General features: G+C 37.3%; 1 protein-coding gene across 28 annotated transcripts in view; it reads right to left on the reverse strand.

Annotated features, from left to right (window-relative positions):
- The window catches only part of MECOM (MDS1 and EVI1 complex locus), a 594,123-nt gene that overhangs the window by 35,204 nt on the left and 546,206 nt on the right, over positions 1-12,713 (reverse strand). For 15 of the 28 annotated variants that reach the window (XM_001093583.5, XM_015131663.3, XM_015131662.3 and 12 more), the window contains 4 exons: positions 11,828-11,930; positions 7,866-8,082; positions 3,415-3,562; positions 1,895-2,048 (listed from right to left, as the gene is read on the reverse strand). In XM_001093583.5, coding sequence (XP_001093583.4) covers positions 1,895-2,048; positions 3,415-3,562; positions 7,866-8,082; positions 11,828-11,930 — 622 coding nt within the window. Of the gene's footprint in view, positions 1-1,894; positions 2,052-3,414; positions 3,563-7,865; positions 8,083-11,827; positions 11,931-12,713 lie in introns of all 28 variants that reach the window. The other 13 variants (XM_077991650.1, XM_015131660.3, XM_015131655.3 and 10 more) reach the window with 1 other exon arrangement.

Genomic DNA, 12,713 nt, shown 5'->3' on the forward strand with positions numbered 1-12,713 from the left:
CACTGTAATAAGAGACAGTTGCCATAAACACACCAGTGGGGGTAAATCGTGGTGTGTGGCCTTCTGGTGAGAAACAGATATCAGCCCTAGGTGAACCTCCTCCACTCAAGTCTCCGCACCATTTCCTGATCTTTAAACTCTTTTGTTCTGAAATTACATGGCTATTATTCATAATTACTCCATGGTTCTCTGTAAGATTTTAAATTTTAAAAAATGCCATCTGCTATTTAAATTTACCAATAATTACCGAAAATCATTCAAGGGAAATACTTTATGCAATCTGATTGGAAAGGGACACCCTGTGACACTTTAAAGTGAAACACTTGTCTTCAACACAATTAAAATTCCAGATCCCAGAATCTTCGAGAGTAGAAGTCTATATTTTCTGACTTTTATTTTAAATAATAGAGAAAGCATTAAATGAGTGATCAGAATTCTTTGTGGTTTATTCTAGTTTTTTTCACATCAAAACATAATAAAACTTACCAAAATTTATTTCTGAGGAATCAGAAATAAATGAACTATTTAATATCGTATGCCTGTAGTACTTCCAAGTACATTTTCAGGGCATTAAGACTTAAGAGTCAGGAATGCCTTTTTGAGACAAGAAGTCTAAAATTTCTATTGAATGCTTTATTTCCCGTGACCTTCAACAGAGCTTCCCCAAGGGAGACGAGAGCACCCTTTTGTTTATCTGCTAGTCCTCTTCACCCGGGGAACAGAAGAACATATGAGCAAAACAGGACTCTAGTGTAAGCTGGAAAAGGAAAGAAAAGCTCTTTTGGTGCTTGGACACACAAAAGAAGGCTGTGTCAAGGCAAAGCAGAGTTAGTCTCTGGCATCTCCATGTTGGCACTGAAAATTAGTTTTTTCCATCAGGTCCTGTAGTAGTGTCTCATATACCTTTTACAAACCAAAGTCAGAGGTCTTGCCAAGTGCTGAGTATGCTTCTACCAATTCTATGTGTATCTGGGTCCAAAATCAGTCTTGAATTTTGTAGCACAACTCAATAAGTCATTGTATTTATATGTTCAGCCAAGCCATGGAATCAAAGCAGCCCAGAATTTTTGCCCAGGTAGACTAAGAACAACTGATTTTACTTAAAAAATGTTTGAGCACAATACAGAGAATAGGAGTGGGTGGACAGAAGAAAAAGCAAATGAGAGCTGAGTTTTATTGTATCTGAAGGATGTTACTACAGTGCTCTGTACAGGGATGTTCTAAGTAGGTGGTCAGATCAGATGTCCCCTAAAAGCACATTGCCTATAAACTTGCTTTGGTGCAGTGGGTAGGAGAAACAGCATGTCCAGCATCTAAGTGAAAATGTTCTGCTTTTCTTCAAGTAACAGAGAACTACAGGTCCGACAGCCTGTGATCGGCAACAATGGGTAGATTAAAAAGCATTTCATCCCCCTTGCTCTCTCCACACACATATACTCACATACATGCACACAGAGCCATAAGCCCACTTCCCAGGTGGGGTTCTTCCAGCTCTTTCTGTTCCAGAACAGGTTTTTAATCACTTCATCTTATTTAGTGATGTCTGCTATTTGCTGCTTTACAAAGCCATGAACATTTACGATATGAGACAAATCTGATTGTCCTGATTAAATCCTACAACCTGAGAGATTTCCCTTTGATTATCTAATGACTTTTCTTTCCTCTACCTGTTATTGATTTCTTCTAAAAGAAAACACCCCAGGAATCAAGGACAAAATACCATGGATCTGATTATAAAAGATTTACTTGTAATCATAAATAGCCCTACTGTATTGGACCATAAATAGCTAACACAGTGACCCTCTAAAGGCCATGTGCAGTCACTCTCCTGGTCACAGTGCCTTTTGGAGGAGAGACAGATGTGGGAAGGAGGGCTGGAGTGTTGAAAACTTACAGATAAAGGGCTTCACACTGCTGTGGATGTGCTTGTGTTGTTTGAGGCCCGACGAAGTGGCAAACGTTTTGCCACACTCCGGGCATGCATGGGCCCGGGCACCGACATGCTGAGAGCGAATGTGCCGCTGAAGGTTGCTAGGGTCCGTGAAAACCTGCTAGGAAATGAGTACTGATTAATCAAGAAACTTAACTCAAGGGCACAATAAAGAAGACCCGGGATGACTCAAGAAGAAACTTTGCTTATTTGTTTTGTTTTTCTTTACCCCAAAGACCAAAAGTGTACTCTCCTCCAATTTCCAAAATGTACTCTCCTCTAGGGTAGGAACTGTAAATTATTCTGCTCTATATCCTTAGCATGGTGTATCCACTGGTATCAGTTGAGCAAATAATGAATGGCGCCATTAGGCCTTATTCAAGACCCTTTTTGATACCACTTAGAGTGACTTGAGTTAAGCAATAAAATGCTGGTTATGCCATTATTAAAACTTGCGTGCTTTTTTCACCCTTTAAGTAAAGACACATTGTGTACAAAAATTTGGAGGATTTTGACTAACATACCTTAAATCTCTTTAAAGAGCTTCCCTAAGGTGTTAAATTCTAACACTCTTTCAGTGACTTACCAGCAAGCTAAAACCATTCCTTTAGACATTGTACTAAAAACAAAAATAAAAAAGCCACTCAACACATCTGAGAGCAAAACATCCCTAAAGAAATTTCAAATGTCTTTAATTTTTTATGAGGAAAAAACATACGAAATTTTAATGTGCACAGAACAAGGTAATCACAGGAGAATGATTACCCAGTAACCTGGTGGGGTACAGAAATTTCCATTGGCATAAAAAAAAAGCTATTAAAATGCTAGGAAATGTGTTTTGGAAATAGAAAGCAACTTTAATGACACCAGGACATCTTTGAGTTAATTAAGAAACATGAAATTAAAAGAAGTGAATTACTTTTACCATAGTTCACAGTTATGGTCTAAGTTGAGTACTTCCATATCATCCTTATGTTGTTCAGCACTGACAGAGGCTCTACACATTTTAATTAGAACCAAGTCATAATTTACGGTGAGCCCTTGGTTGGAAAAATCTGCAAATGTAAGAGTCACCCATTCTTTCTGAATAGGCATTCAGAAATTTTATGTGACTTCCTCACAAATTGCTATTAAAAGCAATCAGTAACATGAATTGGATAAAATTTTCATTCTCCACAAGGCCATAAAACAACTCCACGCTGGCAAATCAGTAGCGGAACCAGGAATTTACCAAGGCTGTCTGACACCTAGTTCTGGAACTCACCATTAAGCCTCACTTCTTCCCTTACAAAAATAAAAGGATACCCACTAAGTGTTTTTATACACTCTACTAATGCCTTTTCGCATACAACACTCAGTGTACTTTTCTCAAGATATTTATAGTTTCCCCTCTGAAGGCTTGTTTTTATATATCGTAGCAAGTGATGGATTAAGAGAGAGCAGGATGACAGAGAGAGGCCAAGTAGCCTACAAATTCACTGTACCTTGGCACAGTTTTCACATTCATAGTGCTTTCCACTGTCATGTGACATCTGGTGGCGAATTAAATTGGACTTCCAGTTAAATGCCTTGGGACACTGATCACACTTGTATTCCCTCTCTTCAGTATGTGACAGCATGTGTTTCTCCAGGCTGTTAAGAGAACAACAGATTTTAAAAGACAAAGGATGCATTCATAAACAGAACATCATTTTATTGCTAATTCAACTGACAATTAAAGAAATAAGAAGGAAAAGGAGTTGAACTGAGAAGGAGGAAAGAGCAGAAACAGGCTTGTGACAGACGAAAGTGCATTTTATGTTTCCTGGACTGTGTCTCCTGGACTGTGTCACCAATATGAAGATGTGCTCTTGTTGTTAGAAAATAAATCTGATACAGCTGGCAGGGATTATCTGCCGATTTAAGAGCATGATAAACAACAAGCTATTTGTCCAGTTTTGGATTCACTACACAATTCTAACAGCAACACGTATTGCTAATACTCACTTAATTGAAACATAAACACTCAAACAGAAAATGCTTAATAATACATAGGCAAGTATTCTGTCTAATGTATATAATCTCTAGTGAACCTAGGATGGACGGATGGATGGATGGATGGATGGATGGATGGATGGATGGATGGAATGATGCATGGATGTGTGTGTGTGTGTGTGTGTATGTGTATACACACACATATATATCTATGTATACACACATAATATACAAAACCTAAGAACTGGGGGGAAAAAGTGTGTAATATTTTAAGTGGGTGCAGTATTTAAGCCCCCTAAAAGAAAAACATGATTAGAAGTTTCTCACAAGCATAGTTTCTCTGTTTTAAAGTTTAAAATGTTTTATCTTCTCAAATGTTTGCCTCCATTTTCTAAAATTTGTATATCTCGCTCTGTTCCCCAGGCTGGAGTGCAGTAGCACGATCTCTGCTCACTGCAAGCTCCGCCTCCCGGGATCACGCCATTCTCCTGCCTCAGCCTCCTGAGTAGCTGGGACTACAGGCGCCCGCCACCGCGCCCGGCTAATTTTTTTTTTTTTTTTTTGTATTTTTAGTAGAGACGAGGTTTCACCATGGTCTCGATCTCCTGACCTTGTGATTCACCCGCCTCGGCCTCCCAAAGTGCTGGGATTACAGGCGTGAGCCACCGCGCCTGGCAAGAAATTATTTTTAATGTGGTATTGAACTTATGTTTTTAAGGAGTCCTTACTTTCTATAGATACATACTAAACTATTTTTGAATAAGACGATATAATGTCCAGGATTTGTTTCAAATAATTTAAAGCAGGTATAGTGACAAGATTGACTTCATGTGATAATTATTAAAGCTTAACATATGGGATTTAAAAAATACTATCCCCTCTCTAGTTTTGTGTATATTTTAAGTGCTCCACAATAAAAAAGTTATTTAGAAAAGAAAAAGTACCAACCAGGAAAGCATTCTTTTATTTTCTTTTATTTCTTTGTGGGATGAATACTATAACTATCAGTACCAATTAAGACCTTTGCGCACCTAGAATAAATTATCCAGTGGTCATACAGACTGTGTGAGCGGGAGTATATGTAAGAAAATGGTGCCCATTCTCATATCTTGGTAAATTAGAAATGCATTTCCTATACGTTTTCTCTTTCTCAGCTTCCTCCCCACAACTCTATTCATACTGGCACAAGAACTCATTTTTCCTGCCCCATGAATCAATTGAGTTGGAAATGCTATTCCGAGCACAGGTGGTGGTATCTCTGTGAACAACAGGTACTAGGAGAGTACAGGTATGTGGAGTCATAAGAAAGCCCCTACCTTTATCTACAATATGTAATCCTCTGTTTGTTACAGAGTGGAATGTTAATAAAAGAGTTAAGACAGAGATACCAACAACTGTCGTTAACATTGAAATGAGTCAGGGACATCCTCCAAAATCACTGCACAGATTGCAGTTCTCACTGTCCGTCCCCAGCAACCCATAAAGGCAAGCCATTGTATGATATATATGCCACTACACTATATATCAAATCATAAACCCTGAAATCTAGTGGCAAAAGATTGGCCTATATGTTGAGTTTTATTCCTCCCCCTAATTTCAAGGATATGGCTTAATTTTAAGAGTATATTGTAAGTATATGGCATGTAGGGGTAAAAAGATAACAAAGCAAAAGGAATTTTCCCTTCTTTGCTTCTCCTAATCGAGCAGAAACTCCATGTTGTCCCATAGTATTATTAGCTTCCAGCTAATCAGTAATAAAAAGCACAAAAAAAGCAAGTCACTTTCACAAAAGTAAATGTGCATTCCTTTCATAAACATAGAAGCAATCCAGTCAGTGAGACTTCTCTGCTTTTCATGGAATTTTATCTCAATCTATAGAGCCTTGATGAGCCTTTTGAGTTCTTTTCAGCTCTTTTCATCTTTTGCACATCATCCTTTGTTTCTTTCTTGCTCCTATTTTTTTGTTTGCATTCTTTTCTCAAGATTTTACATACAGGATAGACAGCAGAAGAATAGATCATGACCAGAAAGTAATTTTCATCATTTAAAGTATAAAGTGACAACGCAGCATTCAATAAAGTAAAAAATATTCAGAAAATAAAGGTTCTGAATGTGGCTAGATTATATAATTTATAACCAAAAATACCAGTTGGATGATTAGTATCCAATTGCATAGTGACGTGCTTTATCCATATGGCTGGGCTGCCAAAATATAAATGTTGAGAATTCACGCAATGCCAGATAATTAGATTTCCTTATTGTTTTCTACTAAATGTTTGACTGAATTAACTAAACTAACAGTTGGTTTCAGCATTAGATAGAGTTGACTCAGGCTTAATCTTACAGCAAGGCAGATTAAGAGGCTTTCTCCACCCAAGAAGTATTGCCGTATACTCTTAGTAGGAAGTAAGAAATACATTTTAGTGTTTAGTTTGTCAATTTTTGCTTTATAATGCCATTCATTATTTTTTACAATACAGCTGAAGGAAATCAACTTTATTTCTGACACCAGAGATATTACTTTACAGAATAAAATATTTTCCTACTCATTTGTGTTTATCAGCTCCATTTTTTTTTAATTTGGGCACAATTATATTAAGGGGACATGCTTTTTTTTTATTACAAATCCACACTTTGCTAAACATATATAATTGATTTATTCTCTATGAAGATTTATATGAAGTGGCAGAAGTGAGTTTAAAAGGTTCTGGGAAAGCCCTCTTATTCCATAAAATGTTTACTCTCTAATAACTAAATTAGTCCTAAATTTTCAAAGCTAGATATTTATTCTTTCTATTCAATCTTCTCAACAGAAAGGATTATGCTTAATGCCTTTTAGTCATTTATGCCTTAAAGTGAACAACTACTAGATGAAATCCTTTCCTAAAAGAGGTATAACCAAGAGAAGAGGATGTAGGGCAACACGTGAGGTGAAAATGAGAGGAATAAAAGGATTCAGGAAAGAAGGAAAGGAATCAAAAGGGTAAACTGTCAAAGACAAAGTCTGAGTAATTCCCATTCTTGAGTAAGGCCATTTGATATACTACCATTCCCATTTAAATATAATGTGATGTGCATTTAAAATTCTGATTACAGGTTTCAAGGACAATTTCTAGATTTAAAAGCAAAGTAAATGAATACAATTATTAAAATTATTTGTGGACCAAGGCAAAAATCATTAGGTAGAAACAAACAAAAAGATCCATTAACTGTTCTAAACTGTTCTGATCTTAAAGACCATTCTGTAGTACAATTAGTATATACTTTTCAAAAAGTAGGTTCTAGTGTTGTTATCAGCAATTTTAAAAAGTTATAGAATAAAATTCAAAAGGCTATAACAAGTTAATATGTCACTGAAATATGATTTTCATTGTGTTAAAAATAAGTGTTAAAGAATTACCTCATTTACATAATTGTGTTTCTCTTTTACCTTTTAGGAAATTCAACACTTTGGGAAATCAAACAAGTTTCTCTTATTCTTTTATATATATGCAATTTAGATAAATTGTTGAAATTAAATCTATGAATTACTGCTCTATCGAAAGATCATTTACCTGTCATTAAGTGAATGCCAGATCTAGTCCTTTCAAAAACTGTCTGAATGTTTCTAGGGGCAGCTTTATTGTTTCTTGACATATGATTACTTTAATTTGTTCCAGCACTCTTTATACTTACTCTAAATCGTAATTTACTATAAAGTTAAGCCTTCAGTTTTTAATAACACTATTTAATAATAATATAACATTATTTTTCATGTGACATCAAAATAACTAATTCCGATTTCACTGTAAATATTTGACAGATGAGAATATCCAGGCAAATATGATTTCTGAACATGTCACGAGTGCATTTGTCCAGCTCTTTGGAGTTCCAAATTTTCCATCTGCACAAAGCCTCAAAATTCAGCATAACATTGCAGAATAAATACACAAGTTTTGAGGTACAACATGCCATTTCTAACCTTTGCAAATCAGGAAAAACTTGGTCACATTCCTTACACTCCTGGATCGTGTGTATCTCTTGGAGATCATTCTCACTTTCGAGTTTTTGCTGAAAGTCCTCTTCAACCATTGAAAATGCTGAGTGAGGAGTACTGCACGGAAACTTTTGGTGATCTGCTAGGTCAGCCTTAGATTCAAAGAGCTGGTCACAGTCTTCACAGCGATATTGCCGTTCTTCTGTGAAAACAATTCAGGTGTTACTAGAATTGGGTGGTCAGGAGTTGCCATCACAAACGAGCCAATCTTACCAAATTTTATGAGATGTAAGAGGTATTATTTGATTGTCATTTCTATCATGTCAATTTTAATGTGGATTAGAAATATCATATGTAAAGAACCCAGAAGAGAGACTGGAACAATAACATAAGCAATGGCTGTGACTAGAGTATATCCTCCTGATCAGTAAAACTTTATGACTAAACCTTTTCAGGTTCAGAGAATACTAAAAATAATAAATACGACTTACTGAGCGTCATATATTTTCTCAACCCTGTATGTGGATTACTGACATTCCTTAAAACCTGATAATGAGGAATTATAGGTCAGATTTTTATCCTAGTTTTCAGATGAGGATTTCAGGTTCATAGAAGTTAAATGTAAACAGTCAGGGAGTATAGAGCTATGTGGTTGTGTAAGGTTTTGAAACCATTTCTATTTCATACACTTCTTATTATGCCAGTGCCAGGTTATCTGGAAAGAACATGGGACACAGAGTCTGTATCTGACCCATGCTTAAGCCTGGTTAATGTCAGCAAACTTGGAAATGGTTTAACATTCATCATCACTAAAAATGGGACACAGGATGTTTTTAGTACCCTTCTAGGCTAATTTATGTTACCCCAGGGTCAGTGCAAATTGGCATAGCTTTGTTAAATAGCAAACATATCATTAATTTCCACTTTAAATTAATAAGATAAATAAATGGTAGTAGTGGGGTGTAGAGACAACAAGGTTATAAAATGTCAGGTAGTGATGGTATTGTTTCTATTTTTGTCTTTTGAATAGCTTTCAGCCCACTCATAAAGCCACACTCTGCACAGATCACACAGGTACAATCACAGAAGTCTTGAAAACAGCTCACACTGATAAAAAATACCCACGACAAACAATATGACACATAATCCCTCTATTATAGACCTATGGCCAAGGAAGATGTTACTTTTCAATTGTTCATTGAACGTTTTTGGGGGAATACTTTAGTCACCTACCAAATGTTAGGCATTTTTCTAGGGAATGAATATATAAGAAATTTAAGGGGATATACATATGAACAAAGAGACTGTGATATATTTTATGGCAGATGAAAGCATAGGGCTTAAAGGAGCCTAGAGAAATAGGACTAATCCATCAAATCTGGGGAAAGGAGGTTCAGAAAAGGTTCTGTAATGAGTAAGAATCAGCCAGGTGAAGTGGAAGGAGGGGGCACATTTCAGGTAATGGGAACAGCATGAACAGACCAGTGATGGAGGCAAAAAAGATGGCACATCCACAGAAAGGTAGGGCTGTAGTGAGGTATGGTAGGTTCACGGAGCACACAAAAGGGAGGAGTGCAAAATGAAGTTGGAGGGGGTGCAGCTCACCAGGGGCTTTGTAAATCTATGCTAAGAAGGAAAACAGCCACTGAAAGTCGGAAAGCAGGGATATATTCAGACTTGGTTTTTAGAAGAATTTTCCCCAGTTGCAGCAAGAGAAGTCAAGCAGAGAGACCAATTGAGACACTGCTGCCGAAATCCACATAAGATGCTGGTTTAGTTTAAACTAAACCAGTAACAGTGGTAACAGAGAGGTAAAGAAATTACCATGTGGATTCAACAGTTTCTCTTTGGATTTAGAGGGTCGAGAGAGAGAGGTGTTTTAAGATTCAACAGTTTGTCTTTGGATTTAGAGGGTCCAGAGAGGGAGGTGTTCTAAAAAAACTCAACTTGGCTCTAAAGACAGGATTCTCAATGACATTAGCTAGTTAATAGAAACATTTCCTAGAGTTTGTAATACTATTCATATGTTTAAGATCTATATTTAGGACCTCAGCCAAGAGTCTGAACACAAACAGAATCTCCAGGCTACATAATGCATGGAAAAAGCCTAGGTATCAGAGACAGCAACGATCTTGGGTTGAATCCTGACTCCACCACTTACTAGCCATGCATTCTTGGACAATTCACTTAGCCTAATTAGCTCAGTTTCCCTATATGTAAAATGGATATAATTTCTTTCCCACAGGTTCTATGCATAAAAGAGTAAATGAGACAATATAGAGAGAATATATAATATCTATCATACAGTAGGTGTGCAATGCATGTGTTTTATTTTCTTTCCTAGGAAGAGTTGAATCCTAGAAGTATAAAATACAAATCATCATTTAAATATTATAAGAAATATATGAAACATATGTAGTGTATGTATGGATATAAACATGATACATTGAAAACAAGAAGCAACTGATGGGTTCAAGAGTGTTGTAAAGGAAAATAATTTATGAATGGCAGCCCTAAAAGAATAGTCGCTTCTATTTAGAACTTTTGGAGTATTAACCTAATCATTAATATTTAAAAAAACAACTGTTTGAAAACCTTTTTTAGGTCTAACATTTACAGATGAAATATTCATTGCACCAGAGAAAGCCCAGATTGCAGTTCTTTATCATCTAAGAACTCCTTGCTGCCAAAAAGCCCTTTCCCATTGGGCCAGCCACCCCCTTCAGGCTCAAACTCTACCAGGCTAATTGGGAACTCTAGGTTTCTAAAGCTATTTGCATGTCAGAGTTGCTAAGAGGAAAATGAGCACCAAAAGCGTGCCCCCCTCCCCCCCGCCCCACTACCCCCGCCAGCCCTCCCCGTCACCCTGCAAATACCACTACTCTTGTATAACCTACAAAGAGGCAGAATGCAGTCCAAAGGAAAAAAATGTTCAAGTAAAGAGAACCCGCCAAGAGTGGCAGCTTCCTGGAGATATAAAAGCAAAAGCTTAGATTTTCCCATCTGGGATGCTAAAGGGATGGAGGGTGGTGATCCCTGATTCTATGGGACCTTCCAACTACAAAATATTCTAAAGATGCCACTAGATTATGTTGAACCAAATCACATTATACTAGGAGACAGAAAGAGGAAGAAGAAAAATATATGTTAAATTTCCATCTCAATGATACAAATCAATATAAGCAAAATTTTATCTTTATCTGACCTAAACATGCATCACTACTGATGATCATTATTTTTTATTATCTTTTTATTTAGAATATGCCTCTGGCAAATAAAAATTCCTCTGCCTCGGTGGCGGGCACCTGTAGTCCCAGCTACTCGGGATGCTGATGCAGGAGAATGGCGTAAACCTGGGAGGAGGAGCTTGCAGTGAGCTGAGATCCGGCCACTGCACTCCAGCCTGGGCAACAGAGCGAGACTCTGTCTCAAAAAAAAAAAAAAAAAAAAATTCCTCTGCCTCTAAAATTTCTTCATCTGTACATTTTCCCCAAGGCCTCTTCCCTGACACCCCTCCCATATGGTCATATTGGCTAAGATTTTCCTGCAGTAGAAACTTTTCCCAGTAATAGAACATTAGATGACAGAAACATTCCCTTGATTTAGGAAAGCTCAAAATCAAGCCTCTGAAAGGCCCCCTACACAGTGAAAGGATCCTCACCATAGACTAATGCATTGACAAAAGGCATAGCTAGGTGAGGTTCTGCGCAAATACTCAAAATTCCTTTGACCTCCACTTTAAGGAAGACCTCTGCTTACTTCAGCTTCACTGTAATAGTGACCAGATGTCAAACCAAGAAAATAGCTGCTTCAAGAGAAGGAACTTGTTAAAACTGACATTGAAAAGCCAGGGAAAGTAACAAACACCAAGAACAATGGACGCTTTCGATGCTACTTTATAGTTGCAATGATAAGGTGATAAGGAGAGTGGCCTGAGTGGTACCAACCGTGGATATCCGGCGCCATAGTTTCATGGGGATAGTCTTCGCTCTTCATGAACAGCAGAAGCTCCTCTCCCGGCGCAATGTCTGCAACTACTCTGTAGAATATCTTTAAAGAGAAAATAAAGGGGGATGGAATCAGGAAAGAGAGAGATGTATATATATTAACAAAGGTCAAGATATACACTAAGATACCTGTACATTTTGCATCAGCTTAATGAACATCTTTTTCTTTTTATATTTTATCAAAAGAAGTGTGATTTCCTGTTTTATATACTGAAAACGAGCCCTCTGGTGACAAATGGACAGCTGTGACTCTCAAGCCAGTTCACAAATCTTTTCCAAATCCTACTTCACAAATAAAATTTTCTTAATGCAAGGCTAGCTGCGTCACATATATCCTGTGTAATATTTAACGAAGAACTTTCCCTTCTCTGAATCCTCAAAACACCCTAGGAAACCACACATACTCACAGAGTTTAATTCTGCCTGGAATTCTCCAGCAGTAGCCTAGCTTACCTTGCCCCTTCCCCACTTAAGCAAGTTTGCAAAAGTAGCACCTTCTCAACGGTGTGTTTGGAAGGTAATAGTTTGAAAGGGCATGACATAAAGGATCATGACAACAAAGGAGAGTATTTTGTTTTCTCAAAACTTAATCCCCTCTCTCACCAATCAGAAGGGTGCTCCCATACCCAGGTCCTGCCCTCAGGCCCAGCTCCTGATTCTCTCTCTTTGAAAGTAGGCATTACATGTTTTATTGATGCATTTATTGGGGTGGTGGAGGGGTGCTTATTTCCCTTGCTTTCTAGCAAAGTGCTGAGGAGAGGAAGCATTTAATAAATCTGTTAATGACTGATTGAAAAGCAATGGAGCAAGTATGGAAAGAACCCTG

Source organism: Macaca mulatta, chromosome 2 (genome assembly GCF_049350105.2).
Source record: "Macaca mulatta isolate MMU2019108-1 chromosome 2, T2T-MMU8v2.0, whole genome shotgun sequence".
Classification (NCBI taxonomy): Eukaryota; Metazoa; Chordata; class Mammalia; order Primates; family Cercopithecidae; genus Macaca; species Macaca mulatta.